Source organism: Acanthochromis polyacanthus, chromosome 20, assembly GCF_021347895.1.
Source record: "Acanthochromis polyacanthus isolate Apoly-LR-REF ecotype Palm Island chromosome 20, KAUST_Apoly_ChrSc, whole genome shotgun sequence".
Lineage (NCBI taxonomy): Eukaryota > Metazoa > Chordata > Actinopteri > Pomacentridae > Acanthochromis > Acanthochromis polyacanthus.
This window is the reverse complement of record NC_067132.1, coordinates 16,462,042-16,483,668: the sequence shown is the minus strand read 5'-3', so window position 1 is coordinate 16,483,668 and position 21,627 is coordinate 16,462,042. Positions and strand designations below refer to the sequence as shown.

General features: G+C 41.4%; 1 protein-coding gene across 6 annotated transcripts in view; it reads left to right on the top strand.

Annotated features, from left to right (window-relative positions):
- Positions 1-21,627, top strand: part of myripb (myosin VIIA and Rab interacting protein b) — a 136,969-nt gene that overhangs the window by 84,887 nt on the left and 30,455 nt on the right. For all 6 annotated transcript variants that reach the window (XM_051940339.1, XM_022189984.2, XM_051940338.1 and 3 more), the window contains one exon: positions 12,531-12,667. In XM_051940339.1, the coding sequence (XP_051796299.1) occupies positions 12,531-12,667 (137 nt within the window). The remainder of the gene's footprint in view (positions 1-12,530; positions 12,668-21,627) is intronic.

The window sequence follows — 21,627 nt, the reverse complement described above, 5'->3', positions numbered from 1 at the left end:
TTCTCAGTCAGATGAGTTCCATTTAAAAACTGATCCAAGCGTGACTCCGTCGTCTCAGTCCATGCCAGAGACCTGATCCCAACCTGTGCACAGCCAACTGTATTCATTAATGACACAATAAAGCTGTGGTGCTGCTGCTGCCTCAATCACTGCACCTGAACTGCCTGTTTTTTTTTTTTTGTTGTTGTTGTTGTTTTGTTTTTTTGCTGAATTAGACGTGGATGTGTGTCTCATCATACAGAGGAATTCACTCCTGCATTCAAATTGAACCATCAGGAACTTTGCGGCTGTGAGGCCGAGTTGCTGAGTCGCTGCATCTTGTTGCCAGCATGCCTGCTGATGAGTGTTGGAGTTGTTATTTGTGGTGTGAATGCTTCAGGAAAAACACAAATGTAAAACCAATGATAAATATTTAAGTACATACAAATGCTCTGCAGGAATGTGGGTACACATCTCAACAAGGAACTGAACACGTCTGCATTTTCTTCATTTTTCTATGACAACTCTTCATCACTGCTCATTTGCACAAATTTGGGCACAATCATCTCTCCTCTCTAAGAGTTTGTCTCAAAGATTTTAGTTTTTTGAAGTTTCCTACCTTTTTTTCTTCTGGTCTCTGTGGTTTTGTTTAAGACTCCTTCCAATGGAAATCAGGTTTTTCACATTGTTAACATGTACATATGGTAATTTTTACATGCTAGAGGACATTTCATGGGTGAATTAAGCACATTGCTGAGAATTTCCGTAATTTGAGGGACTTGAGGAACTCTTTGTAAAATGTTCTCACATTGTGGTAGTTTTTATTCTATTACCCATGCATATTAGATGTATTCTCTGGGTGAGTGTCAAACACTATAATGCTTATATTCTAATAAGACTTTTTCAAATCTTAAAGTGCTGCTTATGTGAGCTAATAGTTGCTTTGTTCATTTTTGAAAGTCTTTCTGCGGTAGATGGCTTTGCTCAAATCTGCACTTCCACCGATGTTGCCATAGTGCTGTACTGTTCGTGTCTTGGTCCGTTGGTGCCATTGTAACAGCAGTGTCTCAGTTGCACAATCCTATGCTTCACTTTTTGTCTTTTGAATATAAACATGTACAATCCCAGTCAAACGTTTGAACACACTTTCTCATTCAATGTTTTTTTTTCTTTATTTTTGCTACTTTTTGCATTGTAGATAGATACTGAAGACATCAAAACTATGAAGCAAGATTTATGGAATTGTGTAGCAAACAATTGTGAAAAGACTCAATATGTTTTAGATCCGTCAAAGTAGCCACCTTTTGCTTTGATGACTGCTTTACACATTCTTGGTATTCTCTCAATGAGCTTCATGAGGTAGTCACCTGAAATGGTTTTCACTTCACAGGTGTGCCTTGCCAATGTCAATTTGTGGAATTTCTTGCCTTCTTAATGGGGTTGGGACCAGCAGTTGTGTTGTGCAAAAGTCAGGTTGGTACACAGTTGACAGCCCTATTTGACAACAGTTAGAAGCCATACTATGGCAAGAACCTATCAGCTAAATAAAGAGAAACAACAGTCCATCATTACTTTAAGAACTGAAGGTCATTCAGTTTGCAAAATTGCAACAACTTCCTGGGATGGTCCTCTCATGAAGTCCACCCAGGAAAGGAAGACCAAGAGTCATGTCTGCAGCTGAGGATAAGTTCATCCAAGGCACCAGCCTCAGAAGTTACAAGTGAACAGCAGCTCAGATCAGAGCCCAGATAAATGCCACACAGAGTTCTGTTAGCAGACACATCTCTGCATCAACTGTTCAGAGGAGACTGACCAATCAGGCCTTTATGGTCAAATAGCTGCTAAGAAACCACTGCTAAGGAAAAACAACAAGCAGAAGAGATTTGTTTGGACCAAGAAACACAAGGAATGGACATTAGACCAGTGGAAATCTGTGCTTTGGTCTGATGAGTCCAATTTGAGATCTTTGGTTCCTCCTGCCGTGTCTTTGTGCGACACAGAAAAGGTGAATGGATGTTCTCTACATGCATAGTTCCCACCGTGAAGCATGGAGGAGGAGGTATGATGGTGTGGGGGTGCTTTGCTGGTGACACTGCTGGAGATTTATTCCAATTTGAAGGCACACTGAACCAGCATGGCTACCACAGCATCCTGCAGCGACATGCCATCCCATCTGGTTTTCATTTTTAGTTGGACCATCATTTATTTTTCAACAGGACAATGATCCCAAACACACCTCCAGGCTGTGTAAGGGCTACTTGACCAAGAAGGAGTGTGATGGAGCGCTGCGTCAGATGACCAGTCACCTGACCTAAACCCAATGGAGATGGTTTGGGATGAGATGGACCGCAGAGTGACGGCAAAATGGCCAACAAGTGCTCAGCATCTCTGGGAACTTCTTCAAGACTGAAGGTGATTATCTCATGAAGCTGATCCAGAGAATGCCAAGAGTGTGCAAAGCAGTAATAAAAGCAAAGGGTGGCTATTCTGAAGAATCTAAAATATAAAACATGTTTTTGCTTATTTCACACTTTTCTGTTTACTATTTAATTCCATATGTGTTCATTCATAGTTTTGATGCTTTCAGTGAAAAAATATGACGTAAATAGTCAAGAAAATAAAGAAAAAGCATTAAATGAGAAGGTGTGTCCAAACTTTTGACTGGTAGTACACATGCATAACATTCATTTCAAGGTTATCTTCTCCAGACAGAAAAATTAAAGAAAGAGACAGCTGTTAGACAGCAGTGAGGCTGAGAACAACACACAAGACAAATACAGGAGTTGTGAGAGGAGTCTTCTGTTCATTTTCATTTCTTGGTTGGTGTTGTGTGGCTAACTTAATGGGAAGTGCTCCCAGGATGAGAGCAGCCAGAGGCTTGTTTGGGAAGCAGGCCATTCGTTGGTTTCCTAATTGGTGGGAGTGCAGTGAAATGGCTAACTTTATTGGTCTGTTGTTTGGCTGCCTTTCTTCCAACGAAATGCGCTCAAGAGAGTGGAGAATGTGGCCCTAAGGTCACAGCTACACTGAAATCATTTCAATAGGAAAATACTGAGACGCACACACATGGCAGCAGACAAAACACGTGCTTGAATGTAATAGGAGATGGTTTGTTGCAGGCTGTTGAGACGTCTTTATCAGAGAAAAGCAGTGGTCTCCAAGGTCAGAGCAATTCATAACAGTCAGAAATGTCCTTGTAAAAACTAGGTAGACTTTCTGGTGTTAGTGACCATATTTGTGTATCTTCATCATGTTTACTCTCAGTTTGTGTTTGAATTTCAGACACAAAGCGCTGCAGTGGTTTAGTCTTTGACGGGCAGCAATCTGCACTTAAAACATTACAGATACTCAGCGTTAATCTGATTTCTCTTCAACAGCATGTGGCCTCTCTGGTGTATAGAACAATAAAGCTCTCTTATGTGATAAATGACACTAGTGCATTAAGGGGAGGTGTCTTTCAACCCAAGGACAAGTGCTCCATCTGCAATGCAAGTGCAACCTTAAACTTTTCTAAACTGTAGAGCGTTTTACAGACAGTTTCCTACCATGCAAATAAGGCACAAAGTGAACCTTTCTGTGGTCATAGTGAAGGCTGTTGCCTCAAACTGACAAATGTCAACCATTTAATGTCTGGAGCTCTTTGGTAACCTTCTGTGAAGCACTTCCTACACTCCACATCCCTCTGCTTCCTGGCTTATCAGGCACAAACACATTCAAAAAGAGCAACTGCAGCCAAAGTCATCCTCTCTGCTTCCCCCACTTTTCCACTGAAGATCGATTCACGTGGATTATATAGAGTGGGGGTGTGCTTTGAAAAGAAGGCTTCTAAAAATAGAACCACAAGGAACAAATGCCCCGCGTGCCAGGCATCTATGACGCCAATCAACACAATGACCTTTTTCCTTGGCATGCTCATTGTGTCTGTCGTTCTTGTTTTGTCTATATTTTCTTTCCCTCTTTTCCTTTCTTTCCTCTCCGCTGCTCCTCCCTAACTGGTGACACCGTATTCTGCTGGTTGTCTCGTGTTGTCAGGCTGGTTCCCTGTGCTCTCTAACAAGCTGTTAAGAATGACACTTGGGTACATTGGGCTCTGGCAGCTTCAGGATGCTATTTCTCCCATTTTGCAGTTTGTCCTTTTCTGAAAGTGGCTGGCGCACCGTATCTGAGGTTGGAATCAGGTTAATGACCTTCATCCAGTGACTCCTTCTATCATTCTCCACTGACTGCTGTTACATTTTATGCAGCGTACCTGCATAGCTGACATTATCATTCCATTGAGCTTGTAATTACTGAGCACATAGGGGTTCAGTAGTTTGCAAAAGAGCATTTCTAAAAGATACATAATTGTTGAAGGATGCATTAGCAATTACGGGGACTGATCCTCTGATTACAGGATCCTCTGAATTACAGCTCTGCTACATTTCATTTCCACCCTGGATGCAGTGCTGGAGGAAAAACCACATCTTTCTTCCTTTCTTGTATAATCTGTAAAATCCTTTTATTTCACTCCACTTTCATTTCCTGGCTGAGGTGTTTGATGACATTAAGAGGATAAAACCAGGGTTCCCACTCCAACTCTGACCTGAAATAACCTACAAAATGCCAGTGACGCCACCTTATTGAAATTTAATTACCACCGAGAGCTTTTTAGTCAGTACACAAGACACTTGGAAAATTAATTTTGTTTACAAACTTTTTTCCTCATTCAGCCTCTAATCATATTGGCTGCTGGTGATTTTGCTTCCACATAATTGCTCAGATAAAGGCTGCAGGGAGCTGCAGTTTTCATTATCCACACAGAATAGCCAGATGGAGAAAGACTTGAGTGGTGAAAAGCGTAACCGCAGTCTATTCTGTCACTGAATTTCCCACATTGCTGGACTGCTGCAGAGCTCTGCTTCTCCGCATGCTCCCCTTAAAATCCCATGTGGTGTTTTGGCTGTGCAGAAGGAGGAGGCTGAGAGCAGATTATCTCACTTTCCTATATGCTCCATACCTTCACACTGAAATCTATGTAAATATACTGCAGCCTGTGTAAAAACCTGTCCGTGGTGACTAACCATTGGGGCTTTTAAAGTGACCTATATATGATATCATTTATCACAGCGCTCCATCTTAAAATGACCCACATGTACAACTGAACTACAGCAAATGATGTGACATCTGGCCAGCAGTTACAGGAGCCAAACCATGGTCCATGACCTAGCCTAATTGTCTCAGATTCTCTATTACTCCACTGTGTGAACACTCTGGCTTGGTTTGAATTGAGTCATCCCCCCAAATATTCATTTAATTTTGTTCCATATGAAATGAGATGGAGGTAGAACATCACAAATAATGTGATGTCAAAGGTCAGACTGTAGATTCACAAACACATAGTGGAAAGGCTAAACTTAATGCTGCAGTCCCACTGGACCTGAACGGCACCTTTAGATAGCAATAAGTTAGCTGCACATCACTGCAAGGTGGAGTAGTTTCTGTGTGTTTCTTTCTAAAGTGTATACAGAAATGCAACTCAGTGTTATTTATTGTATTCTGATTAGCTGCTTCACAGACATTTTTGATTGTATCATAGTTTTGCCATACAGTTCTCACTGTGGGCCCTGTGAGCATTGGACTTAGGGATAACTGATCAAGTGGAAGGATTAATAATTTTACCGTGTCTAGACTTCAATGCGAAGTCTAGAAAGCGCCGCTCATTCTCAGATTCCAGTTATGTGGCTTTTAAGAGTTATCTTTAGGTGTGGAGGGACAAAATGTCTCACAAAATAAACTTTAGTAAGCTTCCACAAAAGCTGCTCTGAAGTAAGACAACTGTGTTTCAGCACAATGCTACGGCAGAACTTTAAATTCCCCCATCACATTTATCTCCTGATGTACAGTAGAGCAACTGTGATCTATTACTGTGTGAGGATGGCCTGCTGCTAGTAGTACATCAGGTGTGAGATATCTAGGTTTATAGCCTAAAGTAGGATATTGTGTTGAGGAATTTCTTGTTCAAAAATTGAACATTATTCACTAACCTTTTATACTGTGCAGAGAATATTACATGTCTTTAATGGGTAAATGTTGATGATTTAGGAGACTTTTCTTGTGAAAGTGTAACAAGTTCACACTCTAATCCTGTTTTCATTGATTTAACTGATACAGCATCGGTAGACAGTGCATAAGTGGCATACTAACTTCTAAAACTACTACTTTAAGAAAGCAGACACCATGTGAGCAGTTTTTAATTCACTTTCGTGCCTCTGTCATGCTCTGACTGAGAGTACTTCGTCTCATATAACTCATTTCCAGCCTTCCACACTGTGCCATGGGCTGCCCCAGCTACTGACACATTCATCTGTAACACACTGGATGGTGAAGTTCTGAGGAGGGAGTTGGGTGATAAAGAGCAAGACACACATACAGAACAGACAGAGTGAGGGCACGAGAGTAAGGATGACAGCTCTGGATCTTGAGAGAAAGCGCTAGTAGGGGGAAGAGATGGTAGAGTAAATTGCCTGCCCGCTGCCTGGAGCTGTGCCGCTCCTAAATTTAGAGTTATTAAAGATGCAGGTGAGCGAAATGAACGTAGTAGAATACCTCGAAGTGAACATGCCAGCTAAATGCTGTGGTCGACCAGAAACACAAACTAAATTGTGCACAATTGAAGTTATGGAATATGTGCTGCATGCAAACGCTCCATCCTCTGTTCAGTCTGTGAAACTCTGCTCTGCATGAGCAAATCTGACAATAATAAATATAAAATAGAGACAGATGCTTGGTGTTTTCCATAGACTCTGCTCATATGAGAAAGTACTGCAAGTGCACATATCCTCTGTCAACACCCTAGCCGATCTTCTGAATGAGTAGCTTGCATTGTGTTGTTTTGGTTGCCCTTTTCCGCATTTTCAACCACATCAAGTTTGACTTTTTACATAATACGTTTCCAGCTGAGGTGTTGCATTATAATGAACGCATCAGTGTGTCCAGCTGGAACAAAAACACACACATAAAAAGCAGGCATGCGGGAAAAAAAACAGACCGACAAAATGTTCGAGACAGCTGAAGCAGACAAACAGTGCATGGACATAAATTCATCTCTAACAAGCTTTTTGAAGGATGAGATTTTCATGTGGCCTCACCCTGCCTATCTGAATGTCAATCATAGAGGCACAGACAGCTGATCAATATTCCAGCTGCTTCCTGGAAAGGTTACGTGCAGGACCGCTGCTGTGTGAGAGTTGTTTCCTTGCCTCCCACAGGCTTCACGCTGTTTTAAATCGTGCAGACAGGTCAGTACGGCGCTGCCCAGGATTGCAGAAAATCTCATGGGCAAAGCAGTTGACCCACGACCTTGCCCTTCGTCCCTCGTTCTATTCTGCCAATGACAATAATTTAGACGAGCGTCTTTAGTGCTGAGGTGTTGCTATACAGACAGCGTAGACAGCTCCAAGAGAATCCCTGCACGTAGTAAACAAACATGCAGATATATTCACAGCACATTGACAGTACCTGACAACCTAAACACCTCAGACACTTAAAAAATACGGAACTGTAATTTTTCTATGTCTTCCCTCTTAGAAGTATGGATGTCCTACTTCTCCCTACTTCACATAAAACTTGTTCAAAGTTCACAGCTGTAGATAATATAAATCATCCTTTTCCCACTTCTCCTTCTTGCACGGATCTGATCTTGACAAATACACAACCGTAGAAGCGGCAAGAGATGTGGATGAGAGACTATTAATTCTTGTTTGGAGTTAGCTTTTCTCCTTGTGCTCAAAACAGAGATTAATCAATATTAATATCCCTTCCCTGTTGTGCGCTACATTTGTTTTTGCGATGGGCCATCCTCAGCTGAAGACATATTCGGGTTGCAGTTTACATATTTGTGTAGCAGATCAGGGACAGCAAGGTAGAATACTAATTAGGGAAAGTTTCTTTCTGTGAGTTGAACCACATTTTCATCCCTCATAGCTTACACTATAGACAAGTGCTATTGAGGCAAATGTTGAATGTCCCTTAGGAGGGGAGAAAAATGAATAGTTCCTTCAGGAATTTTGGATAATCATTATATTTTAGCATTCCTTGTATTGTATTTGGGTGAAATAATAGATCTGATCAGTTAACTGTGAAGTTGGATCCAGAAAGTGATAACTTTAGGGGTGTTTAATGGTCCCATAGGAACAGTAACACATCATCTGCATAAAGGTACATTTTGTTCTGTCTGGTGGGCGTTTTTATAGCCTTGATAACTGCATCAGCAGACAGATGTGGCTCGATGAATACTGCAAAGAGGAAGGGAAAATGAGGGCATCCTTGCCGTGTCCTCCTGTGCAACTACAGCAGTCCTCCCCGTGGTGGGAATAGTGGCTGTATGTTGTGTGACGAGCCCTTATCTAATTAATAAATGATTCAGTAGAAACAGGGTTTTCCGTGCATCTTCCAGCAACATACAGTGGAAACAGGTGCTTCTCAGGGCAGCTCTGCTCCAATACATAATTTACTGAACCTTTTTTTTGTAGATTTGCAAAAAAAATTCAAGTCCAATACACAGAAATATCTAAAGCTCTGTAGATTTCAGCTAGTTTCTGACATTCCTGTCTTCTGATCAATGATGATCGACGCAAAGTCCAATTTTCCATGTGCGCAGAAAAATTGCAGCCCTTGTACACAGTGAGGGAGCTGAAATAAAAACAGCAAGATTGTACTAGAGTACGATCTCATCCAGCTTTTCATTCATTGAGACCTCACAGCTCGAAGGCTTTAACCTCCCAAACATCAGGCACTTTGATCTAATCCTCGAGTTGAAAACAATCTAATTTTTTGTCTTATTTTCTTCTATGAACAAGAACAGTCTCCTTGCATGTCTTCAGAAGAGAATATGGTTTATTTGATGTTCTGCTATTGTCAACCCCCAACCTTCTTTCTTCTCCCTTTGCTCTTCTCTCCCCTTTCTCTACAGCAGCTTCAACAGAAGCTGAACCAATTCATTAGAAAGCCCAGAAAGTCAATTATGGTAATAGTTCCCTGTGCTGGGGGAGGTAAAACTAGGGAAAGCCAGCTACTTTTTATTGCACTGCTTCGACATGCTTTTCTATATATTTTATTTCGGCCTCATTTATATGTGCAAATTGTTCCTCTGAAGTATAGAGGGTGGAAGTGTTGCAGAGAAGAGGAAAGGGTGAACAGGTAGGCGTTGGCTCTCAAGCTTCCACACAGAGCCGAGTAAAAATGATGATGGAGGAAGGGTAAACGTAGTGTCAGGAGACCATCCACAGGAATCCCTCTTACTTATTCATGCAGCAGCTGAGCATCGGGGAATCTCCCAGCCTCATTATGAAATGAGTATTTGCAGAAGCTCACACAACAGTGGAGCTCTTGCTTAAAAGCCTCTGCTTATCCACTCCACTCTCCTCCCTTCTTCATCTCTTTTTTAGATCAGATCACTCTAGGGAAGCAATGTCATGCTTCATTCATCGAGACGCTTCTCGCACTATCCTAAATCCCTCTCCCTTTTTTATTTTTTGAAAGGGAAAGCTTGCCTAAAAAAAGTTTGTGTCGCTGGCATGGAAGGAGGCAGATGGCTGAGCTGAAGTTTCCTTTTACATATCATCTTTCTGTGCCAATGTGATTGACAAGCTCGGAAATGAAGGCACTGCACCACCACGTGAAACTAAGCTACGTTTGAAGACGAAACAAATTTGCACTCTAATTAAAAAATGCACACATATGCAACGTACATTGTACACTGACAGTCAATAGAAACTTTGAGACCATATTTTTCAACATAATTTTTATTTTGAAGCCCGAAACTGGATTTTCTTCATATGAATCATTTGTTTAGCATATTGGCATACAGAAGCAAAAATCTAAAGTTTCAAGAATGATTTCAAAATAAAGAATTTCACAGAAGAAAACGGCACCTGCCAAACACAAAGTCACAACAGTCAATACCGAGTATGGCCTCCATTTGCTTCGATGCAGGCAGCAATCCGTCGGCGCATGCTTTGGACCAGGCTTCTGATTGTGGGTTGGGAACAGCCCATACGCCTGGCTACATCACTGTAGCTCAAACCGGCCTCCACCATACCCAGTGCCCGGAGACGTTGTTCATGTGATAGACGCGGCATGATGCTGTTCACTGGACTAACAATGGTGGCCTTTTTTGGGCCTTTATATAGGCCTTCAAAACCCATTCTCAAGTTGTGCAGATACTCACTGAGTATTGCTTGGTGTGTATTTGGTTCACTTTTGCAAAGTGACCAACCCATGTGCAATGAATCATGACAAAATGACAACTCATCATTATCTCAACTACCAGGGCACTAGATCATCAGTAAATCCACAATGAATAATTACAACCCCCCTACAAGTAGAATTCTGCCTACATTTCTACCTCAAAGTTTCTATTGACTGTCAGTATAGATGCTATCAATAGACTGTTCAACTTATCGTGATTCCCAAATGGTGGTTGTCATAGCTTAACATCAGCCTGGCAGAGAGGGAAACTTGGCATTTAAAAAGTTTGGAATTTTTCCAAAAACAAAAGCTCAAGGTGGAAAGGATGAGGACAGTTTTAAATTGTGTTTTTTGGCTGTTTTTGTCTACTGCATACTCCCAAAACTAGCGAATATGCTGAGTTTTTACCACGGACATTATAAAATGAGTCATCTGGAAACCTTAAAAAGGCAGCATTTGCAACTAATTCACTTTTTATATTCATTTCCAGTGTGTCTTTATAGATGTTATTCAGGCATACAGCTTAATTTGAAAGCAGATTAAGATTCCACACAAGATAACAGTATCTCCACCACACCCCTGCTGCACTCTCCTTTTCTTTCTCAGTTCAAAGGTTGCCCTGTTATGCGGCAGCTCATTTCAGAGTACAGGTGGAGCCTATTTGTATTTCTGCCTCGTATGATGCCACCTCAATGCCTGATTCATTTCTGTGCCTCCTTCCTCAGGCTGATGGAGATTAAAATAAAAAAAAGAATAAGAAAAAAAAAGAGCAAGGCCTCTTTACTGGAGCTCGACAGCCACCATTAAAGTGACTAGGTTGACCCCGTGGCATGAAATTAAAGAGCTGAGGCCCATTGAGCAGCCTCAGCTGATAGAGGCAGAGGATAATAAATCCAAAGGAGGGAAGAGTGGAGGTAGGTTTAGAACGTGGGAGGGGAGGGGGGATGGATGTGGCAGCTCATGCAGCCTCAGGGGCACTCAGGATCCCGTTATTAGCGTGGCTATTTTCACCCTCTCCTTCCACAGCCGCTCTACTCATTGAGCAGTGGCATCAACATGCAGGCGAGCTAAAACGCTCTGTCATGTACTGCGTGTGCTCTCTCGCTTTCTCCTCGGTCGTTCTTAATCTGGGAAATGGACTCAATGACATATGCAGCAAGTAGTTGCATTTGTACTGTAAGGCATCAGCCTCCAGCCCATTCATTCACAGTGAAGGCCAGAATGAAGAGGCATATATTGGGCTTTTGTTGGGGCTATTTTCAGCTACTGATTTAGTGTTAGAGGATAAATAATAACTGAAATGAATTCATAGTAAGTACCATTGGCTTTCAAGATGTGCATACTTTTTTACATGCACAAAATGTTCACAGATACAGAAATGTAAAATATGTGTGTTAGAGGTTTTCCTAGTGGTCATCGGGAGATATTTGTCTGAGTGATTCGTATTATTTTTGTGGACTTTTTGTTGACAAAAAGGCTAACTAGCTACGTACGAGTGGGTATACAGTGTGCGTTTTTGTCTCCTTGAACAGTAGATCTGTCTTTGTGTGTCGTCTTCCTGCGGGCTCACAAATGTGTGCGACAGCGGCACGGAAAAGCAAACGGAGAGCAGGAGGGACGGCGAGATTAAACACAAAGTTGGCCGAGTTTCATGCAATCCAATGCAACGCTGGCGCAAAGGAGAGCGCTTTTTCTGGGGGCTTTTCATAACCCTCTCCGTTATGAATTACTGCTTACGTAATCATCTGCTGTGTGCCGAGGTCTGACTGGTTGGCATTTGAGCACCCACCAGCCTGCAGACCAAGAAATGAGGCGAAGCCGGGGAAAGGATGTGACATTGCACCTGAAAGCCCAAGAATTCATCGCAGTCGAATGCACAATACACTGCAGAGACACCAACATGCCTGTGCTGTACATAATATTTTTCGTATCTATAATGCAACCTGCGCAGCGAGAGAGGCACAATTGAATCCCTTTGAAAGGCCAGTTATTTGCTTCAAATCAAATATCAGGTCTTTCATTATGACAGTCTTACAGCAAGCACAAATCTGGCCGCCTTTTTTTCCTTGCATGGTATCCCTAGGAAAGGATTCATTCTTTTTTTAAATAATCAGAAACATCTATATCTTCTGATTATGCTCTGGCTATGCTAATTAAAACACATTCAACTTACAGAAATTGAATGGTTTTGGCTGAAACACAAAGTTCTAATCCCGCTGTAATTATAATAAAATCGAACTCCTGCCAGTATCATTGCCATCTGTTCTTTTTGACTTAATGTCATATTTTCTTTCTTCCGTCCCTTCCTTCTTTCTCATTTGCAGGATTTTGAGGACGCAGTCGCTCGAATGGTATTATAACAATGTGAAGAGTCGCTTCAAGAGGTTCGGCAGCGCCAAGGTTTTGAAGACTCTGTACAGAAAGCACATTATCGAGAGAGGAGCTTTCTCTGATCTCCCAGGTAACACCATCTTCTCTGTTTTTTTTAATCAGCCATGCATGGTCTGTGTCATGCTGCTATTCTTATTTTTATCTTATAGTCATTCTCTTCTGCATCATCAGCAGTATACTGTCGCTGGCAGTGTTTGTGCCGTGTTGTGATTATAGCAGAGATGTATACTACTCTCCTTTTAAGTTGAAAAAAGAGAGAGATGCGAGGTTTTGCTCGGACAGTCAGAGCAAACACAGAGAAGCTCACTTGATTGCTCATTAGGCTGCTTTGTTAATGATCACTCACGATGTTTCGCACATTTTGCTCTTTCGCTCAGTGATTCACTTAATTACTTTCTCGTTGGCATGTAGGATTTTTTCACGCACGTACCGCTCCAGATTTAAGCTGAGGGTTGACGATGCAGATGTACCTTGCTTTTATGATATTTTAAAATTATTTCATCCCAACATTACTTATGTAAAAACTGAACTTTTCAACTTGTGAGTGAGTCAGTGCTGTTGTGTGCCCGAGCTGGTGACGGTGACAGACTACGACTGAGCTTCTCTGCGGACCGCCGCTTAATCTCAGGCTCAGGCCACTTTGCGTCCATGCAGGACAGCAGCAGGGCAGCCACCCCTCCTCCCTTCCCTCCGCTCCACATTACATTGTTTTGATCCGGCAGCGTCATGATCGCACTGCGTCAGTGGCCGACAACAAGGCATTATTTCATACCCTGGAACGTGGGATTAAGTGGATGAAGAGAGCACAGGGGGGATAAATGAGGTCATACTTGAGGCATAACTGGATGAGGTTGAGCCGAGGGGATGTTTGGGAAAACACCAGGGCCACAGATGAAGTTTATTCTGTCTGGGATTCAATAGGCCTGAGTGATGTGGGCAAAATGAATGAGAAAATCACAAAAAAATATGTCTAGTACTATACCACCCACACAGTAGAGGAATTGAGCTGCAGTAACTCTGTGTCTATTACTGCAAGATTATTACATTTGCTTTTTCAAAGGCATCTTAAAGTCAACACTGCTGTCTTGGTGGGTTAAAATATCTCATCTTGTTGCATCGCAAATCTGCTTTCATTTTACAAAGCAGCACAAAAACATGGAAGCACAGCACTTAAACAAAATAAAAGTACTAATAAGATGATTGACGATATTGAAAATGACTAAAAAATACACAACAATGAAATGTCTGCGTGACTAAACAAAGAAAAACCTGCAAAACTAATAATAGGAGTAACATAAAGAGCTTCATTTGGTATGCCGTATATGTCAGTCACAGTCTGGAGTGTGAGAAAACCACAGGTAAAGCCATCATGAAGGCGTTTTTTGACATTTTAAAGTTTGTTTTGCACATTTTCACAGCAGGGTATCCTTCTAAAGGTTGGAAGCTTTCAAAGGACAATCATGATTTCTGTTGTGACTGTAGCTTCTGTTCTGAAATGTTCCTACTTGTATACCTTCAGTTTTCTGATTTCTTCCACAATTTCTCCCCCCAATCATGTACTTTCCACGCTATTCAACTTGTACTAGCTTTCTACTGTCCTCTATTTGCTCCCTTCCTCTCCTCTCCTCTCCTCTCCTCTCCTCTCCTCTCCTCTCCTCTCCTCTCCTCTCCTCTCCTCTCCTCTCCTCTCCTCTCCTCTCCTCTCCTCTCCTCTCCTCTCCTCTCCTCTCCTCTCCTCTCCTCCCATCATCTGGGGAGGAGGAGGAGGAAGGATTATGTGACTCTGCTGATGGTCTCCCAGCTTGCGTAAGCCCAACAGATTACACTGCTTCCAATTCTCAAATACTCGCATCGCTGCTCCCACTAACTGGCTAGCTGACTGGCCATATGATATGGATATACTGTGACGTGTGTGCAGTCCCTGGATGCTGCCTGTGTGCATCTTAATACTAAAGCTTTGTAGCTCACACAGGAGAGCCTTAGATGTACTGCCTGTCAGACGTTATTCCTCATTTCCATTTTGTGTATTCATGGATGTGTTTACATCAAACCGTATCTTGTTTTTTCATCCCTCGCCCACCCTCATCATGTTATACATAAGACTAAATCAAAAGGGATTTTAGAATATGCCAAAAAGAAGGCAAGGCTACAGCTGTGGGAAAAAAATACATCTGGGTTTTACTTTAAAGCTTCTTCTATTATCGCTTTCACCGCAAATAATAGGGCATGTCAAGTGTCTCGACAAGTATATAAGAGTAACAGATTGTCGTTATAGCGATCAAGACTTCAGTGCTTTCTAGTTGAACAGACTATAATGAGATTTTAGTTCAGCAAGAAAATCAGTACCACATTGGGGGAAAAAATCAATTAGATAAAGATGTTGCCCATTAACAAACTGATGTTACACCATCTCACTTGTTCTATTTCGCTCCAAGAAAGAAAGAGCTGTTATTATGTAGCCCAGAAACTCTGCCAGAATCTTGACAATGGTCTCCTCATGCATATAGAAAAGCAGCCACAGGAATGTACAACCTTCCCATAAACCATTTCCCAACCATATGTGAAATATAGGCTGCTTTTACACACGTGGCAGTAAGAAATGTTTCATTATTTTATTATCACCAGGGGGCCAGCGCTCGTGAAATCAATTCTATACTAGTGTGAAATGTCAGCTGACATGACAGTCGGGCAGAGTGATGAAACTGTTTTACATCTATCATGTCCCCAAAGAGAAAGCGTGACCTTCAAACCAGCAGGAAAAGAACAGGCGGTGAGCAATTTGTACTTTCGTGTCCATCTTCTGCGGTGGAACGGAGCAGTGCTCCTGTGTGACCTGCAACAAATACCATCCTCTGCCTGTCAATGTGTGCACATATAGAGACTCGCAGAGGAGAGTGTCGCTTCTGCGTGATGGCTGCGAGCCCTCGGGAGTTGTCGCATTAAATATGGATGACGTGCTGACCACATGCGCTAAAGATGAACAAACAGCGTATCTGTGAAGAAAGGCTTAAAGGGAATCATCCACCTATGTGTCTTTGTGCTTTCCTCGGAACTGAGCCATGTATCTTATGAGGTGGATAAACAGATTCCAAGCATGATCCAATAAATTAGTGATTAATGCCTTTGAAAGTAGAATAGCGTGAAATCAAAACAACACCGTCGCATTAACATCTCAGCCAGCAGTCCACAAGAGGATACATGTCAACAAACTTGAAGAAAATAGTGGAGATACTTTTTAGAGTCATGATGAAAGATTAGAGGAAAGGACTGTTCTCTCACATGTAACAAGAAATGTAGCGTGACAATGGTTACACGAAATAAACAGAATATGAATCCATTTAAAATTGGATATTTTAAATCATTTGAATTTTGCAGCAAATGTGGAATCAATTCATTTGCTCTTAAATTAATTGATAGATTATAATTGCAGCCTCACAAGTAGAGGAGGTTCTGACTGGCTCAGAAACTTCTCCACTTCTGCTTCTATTTGGTGGCTTTTCTTCAGATGTTCCATACTCTTAACGGTGATTTAAAGAACCTATTCCCAAAACTCAATTAAATACATGGTTGGAAGGTATAAAATCAAATTTACCGAACCCTTTTAAGTTGCCACCATTATTTTGATTAGCATTATTAATGTTGGCAATCACACTGACATAATATTGTGTGTAACCTCAATTTTCTACATTAGTTGACTATTAAGTAAATTAATTTTGAGGTAACTTAATGAAATTGGTTTGATCATTTTTTTCTTCACATCAGGTTGAGGATTTTAAGTCCCCTCTCCAATCATAACATGCACTGAGGATTTCTTCTCTTAAGCTAATTCTTCTAACTCAGTTATTTGGTTCGCTGTTTGAGCATAGTATCATTTGAAGTTGTTGTAACTCACAGAATGATGCAAACCTTTGCATTATTTTTGCCCAAACATTATTTTTTAGAGTGCAGTTTTTTCCCACAGCCCACAGACATACAGGTTTCATTGAACAGTGATGCTAACATGGCTATAGGTGTTAATGTGAATAGTAGTCTGTCACAAACATGTGCAAAAACATTTCCTTGGGGTTAAGGTAGTAAATGCACTTAATTCATTTTCCACATATAGGGTTAGTACCTCAAAAACAACATTTACCGCAGTTAGCACTGCTACCTCACAGCAAGAGGATTCTAGGTTTGAATCTTCCCATCAGTTGGGGTCTTTCTGTTATTCTGGTGCTTTCACGTTCAGTTTGTGCCTGTGTGTGTCTTCTCAGGCTACTTCGGCCTCCTCCCACAGTTCAAAGACGTGCTCGCTAGGTGAATTAGTCATTCTAAATTGGCTGTAGGTGTCTGAGCATGCATGGCTGTCTGTCTCTTTGTGCTACGGAGAAACCCGGTGAACTCATTTCTCGCCTCATGTCAGCTGGGATCGGTTCCTGCCACCCATGATGATCCAAAAGAAAAAGTAGCCATAGCACAGAAATGGATGGATGGAAACAGCTAGACTGTCGCTGTCCCTGCTTAACAAAATCTAGCTAACAGCACTGCTATGGCTACTAATAAACATGTTATATTGTTAATTTAAAATGCACAAAATTGTTATGGAGTTTAGTGATGTATACCTCACAGTGACACAAGAAGACCCCAGGAGGTCACTGCAGCTGGCTAAGAAATATTATTTTCCACAACCCTTAAATAAAATCACAACATGTTGGTTTTAGTACCAATTGAAGTATGAATAACAAAGACTAATATTAAATGTGTAGGCAACCACCGGAAGATCCAAAAACTCTGCTTCAGGCACAATAATAGAATTAATTTATTCTTCAAGCATTGGTAAACAAACAGACCAAAAGTGTTAACTCTTTGTAAAGGTCCATATGGCTGTTTACAGGGTTGTCTGCACGATGTAATATAAGCAAGACTTTGCTGTTTTCCTCCTGATTCCAGTTGAATCTAAGCTAGCCGTGTCCTGGCTGTAGCTTCATATTTTCTATATGGAATGGTGTCATGTAATTCTTGGCCATAAAACAAATAAGTAGAGTGAGCCAAAGCTGCTGGTATTATTGCTGCATCTTTGCTTTGCTGTGGCTCCAAGGAACATTATTCCATTGTGATGAAAGTGGCCAATACTTTTTAATTTTGTATAACAGCACAGCTATTCATCTAATACCTCAATCTTTTTCAGTGTCATTTTTTGACATCACTCTCTCTCGTCTGGTTTTACGGTATTCGCCATGAAATGCAACGTGGTGAGTCAGTTATAAAGATTCAAGAGCAGGAATGATGGATTTTTTTTCTGACACTTAAATCTCATTCATTTCAAATGAGGGATTACTGATGTCCCACTTTTCTCCTGCCTTTTGTGTTTGCTGTCACATCCTTCCAAATGTCTGTGGCAGGCTTCATACCTATCTGGTAAGATGACGGCGACTGGAGAAATGCTCAAACATATTATCACCTTCAAACATGGTATTCTCCCAAGTGAGAAAATTGAGAGAGGAGGAAAAAGAGTAGAGTGTTTTGAAGCTTTCTGTAGCTGCAGTCATCCTTTCAGTGTAGTCACAAAGGAAGAGTTGATGTCCTTGTGGATGTGTGTGTGTGGATGTAAGTCTGTCCACACTGCATGTCTGATGTTAACACCACTATTTGAAGTGAATAATTGGCGGCCCAGTTGTTTCTGGTTAATTAATCAGTTGTTTGTTTTGTGGTGGTGACTGGGATGTGAGATTTCTCCATCGTACTGTGTCTCTGATGAATAAAACGCAAAATCAAACCCAAAAGATGCAGAATAAACAAATAAACCGTCAACAGAAGCTGCAACCCTGAAAGCTGGGACATTGTTCAGTGTTTTGTAACATTGCCTGCCACTGATTGCTTTCAAACCTGCACAAGTTGTTCCTGAAATCAGGTCATTCTTTGTCTTAACTTTCATTTGTGCCATTTTTCTGGGCAACTTTTAACAAAAGCTGCCTAACAGTGTCACATAGTGAATCCGATTCATTTGCATTTTTCCACTGTTGGGACTTTTTTGCAGCTGCTGGGTGTAGCAAGGCTAAATCAATGCAAAAACCAGGACCAGCATTGTTAGAATACCAGATAGGAAGTGAGAGTTACACCCCAGCATTGTGCACTATTCTTGTCTGTTCCATTTCTGCCCATCAAGTGGTCACTTAGCCAAAAAAAACGCCTCGACTTTCTCCATTGAGCCACAGTGCAGAAGGTTAGATGTGTCTAATCTAGTGAGTCAGCGGCAGTTCGATGTGAACACTGACCTTGGTGCTGCTCTGACAGAAGTCGAATGTGGCAACAAAATAGAAGGACCTCCTGATTGACTTCAGATTTGCACTCAATGACCACTTTCTACTATTCTATTCTATTTAGTAAGATAAATCTACTCCACTGTGGCTCAAGTATTTTGGACATTTGTGGAAATCTTGTCACTTTTGGGATCATTTCTGCCGTCAGTGGTTTGAAATCTTGGTGACCCTGGTGTCTGTAAGAACGAGAGGGAGGAATGCTAAGCAGGAGCCCAGAGCCAGAGCTGTTAAAAAGCAAACAGCTACAGGGCTTCGACCACTTTGGTGTCCAGGAATGCAACTGTTTGCGCTCATGTAGATATGTCGGCTTGAATGCATTCATGGGCGTTTGTGTGTGTAGAATGAAGAAAATGCTCTGAAAATTCTGACCTTTAGCAGTTACACCTGACTCATTTTCAGAGGATGTGTGCAGGATGCAGAATGCACTGGAAAGGAAATGTAAGAATTCATTTTCCAACATGCTTCCTGACATTTCTGCTCCTTTTGAACTGCTGCAATAAACTTGAGAACTCAATGAGTCCGACACTGATTTCTCAATGCCATTTTCACAAAATTTAGTTTCAGTGCAGTGGTTTGTGTGGTATTTTCCTCTTCTCTTGGCTGAACATTTTCTCTTGTTCCCAGCTGTTTCCACTTTGTTGTTTTTTGCCCTAGTTCATGCATTAGGAAGATAAGCTAAATGAAAGGTGCTTTTAAAGTCATCAAATTGGCTCTTTTAACTAAGTCAGGTGGCCTCCAGGTTACACTGGTTTCTAAAAAATTTAAAATCAAATCGTGAAAGCTGTTGCTAATTATTTTTGCTCCTTCATTTTGCATTTCACTTGAATCATTTGAACTGAGAAGACCATGTTTGCTGCGTGCACCACCTTGGATGGTCAGCAATTAAGACAAAATAATTTATTAGGCTTATTTTGTCTTCTAGTCTGCACTACGTTTATGACAGATTTAAATTACATTGGCTTCACCGCAACGAAAACTGAGTAAAGCTCCCCATTATCTCCCAAATTAAAGAGCCGAATAAACCTAATGTGGGTTTGTTTGCTCTCCGCTACCACCCAGCCTGCCATGATGTAAACAGACATCTTGTCGGTTCAGCCATTGTTCTGAGGATTTTGTTTATGAGACTGTGTGTGCTGCCAGATGCTGTATTGTAATTGAAAGGAAACCGTCTGGACTCTCCTTCCCCCTCCTGCTGCTGCTGGCACTTGGAGACTGTTAGTTCTAAGTGGAGCTTTACTGCCTCCTTTATTTATCCACCCTCACACTCTCTCTCTCTGTTGTTCCCTCCACATCGTCCCTCTTTATGACACTTTATTTATTTCAACCAACTCAACCTTTAATTGTTTACGAGAGCATGCAATTTTGCAAAAAAATCTATTTAGTTATGACCAAGCAGAGAACTTTTGCTTTTGCATAAATTGCACCCAGTAAACTGTGTTGTTCACCTATAGCATATGTACACTGGTTTTAACTTTATCAGAGCGTACGAAGACCTGTAAGACAGACGGCTAAGCTAATCTAAATCCTAAAGTCAGCATACCAACATGTACATGGTGACAATGTCAACATGAAGATCTTTAGCAGGTTTAATATTGACTGTGTTCACCAACTTAGTTCAGTGTGTGAATGTGTGGATTCGCACTTATTCAGGTCATAGAAATGCTAAGTGTTTCAGTGAAAGGCAGCTGGATTTCTTTATGGTTTTTGAAGTGTTTTTTTCAGTTATAACTGAATCGTGGGGAGTCCTGGTCATTTAAAGCTTCGAGTTGATAATAAGGATTGAGTCGTCTGAGAGATGGTGTGAATAAATATCTAGGAGTCCCCACCAATCATCCATCCATCCATTCTCTATACACCGCTTTATCCTCACTAGGGTCGCGGGGGGTGCTGGAGCCTATCCCAGCTGACTCGGGCGAAGGCAGGGGACACCCTGAACAGGTCGCCAGTCTGTCACAGGGCTACATATACAGACAAACAATCACACTCACATTCACACCTACGGACAATTTAGAGTCATCAATTAACCTCAGCATATTTTTGGACTGTGGGAGGAAGTCGGAGTACCTGGAGAAAACCCACGCATGCACAGGGAGAACATGCAAACTCCATGCAGAAAGATCCCAGGCCCACCCCAGGATTCAAACCAGGGATCTTCTTGCTGCAAGGCGAAAGTGCTAACCACTACTCCACTGAGCAGCCCCCACCAGTCAATTACAACTAATTAAGAACACATGAAACATCTCCAAGGACCTAAAAAAGAAGTCCATTTATGTTCTACCAAAGTGCTGAGGATAAAGGTGAATAGTTTTGCTAATATTTCTTCATAAGTGATCAGTTTTAAATCAGTCACTATAAACATTTGTAAACAAGTCTCTGGTGTTGAGGTTGTGAAAGTACAATCAATCATGAGTTCTCATGTTATAATTTATTATCAATATGTTCATGTTGTGTGCATGTATCTTCATTGTTGGGGAACTCTTTCACATTGGTAAAGTAACTTTCATGTGCGGAGCATGACTGTGGAGTTATCTGAGGGTCAAAATGTTAAGGTTTGCCAACCTCAGAAGATGCGTTTGCACCTGTTAAAGATTTATGTCTTTAATAAAATGGACTCTGCATTTCTTACAAGGGATGAAGCACTGAGAGAAATGAGGTTTTCCACCTCAACCTTCGTCCTACCAGCAGGTTTTTCACATAAGACACTCACTCTCAGGCTCAGTCTTGCACTCAT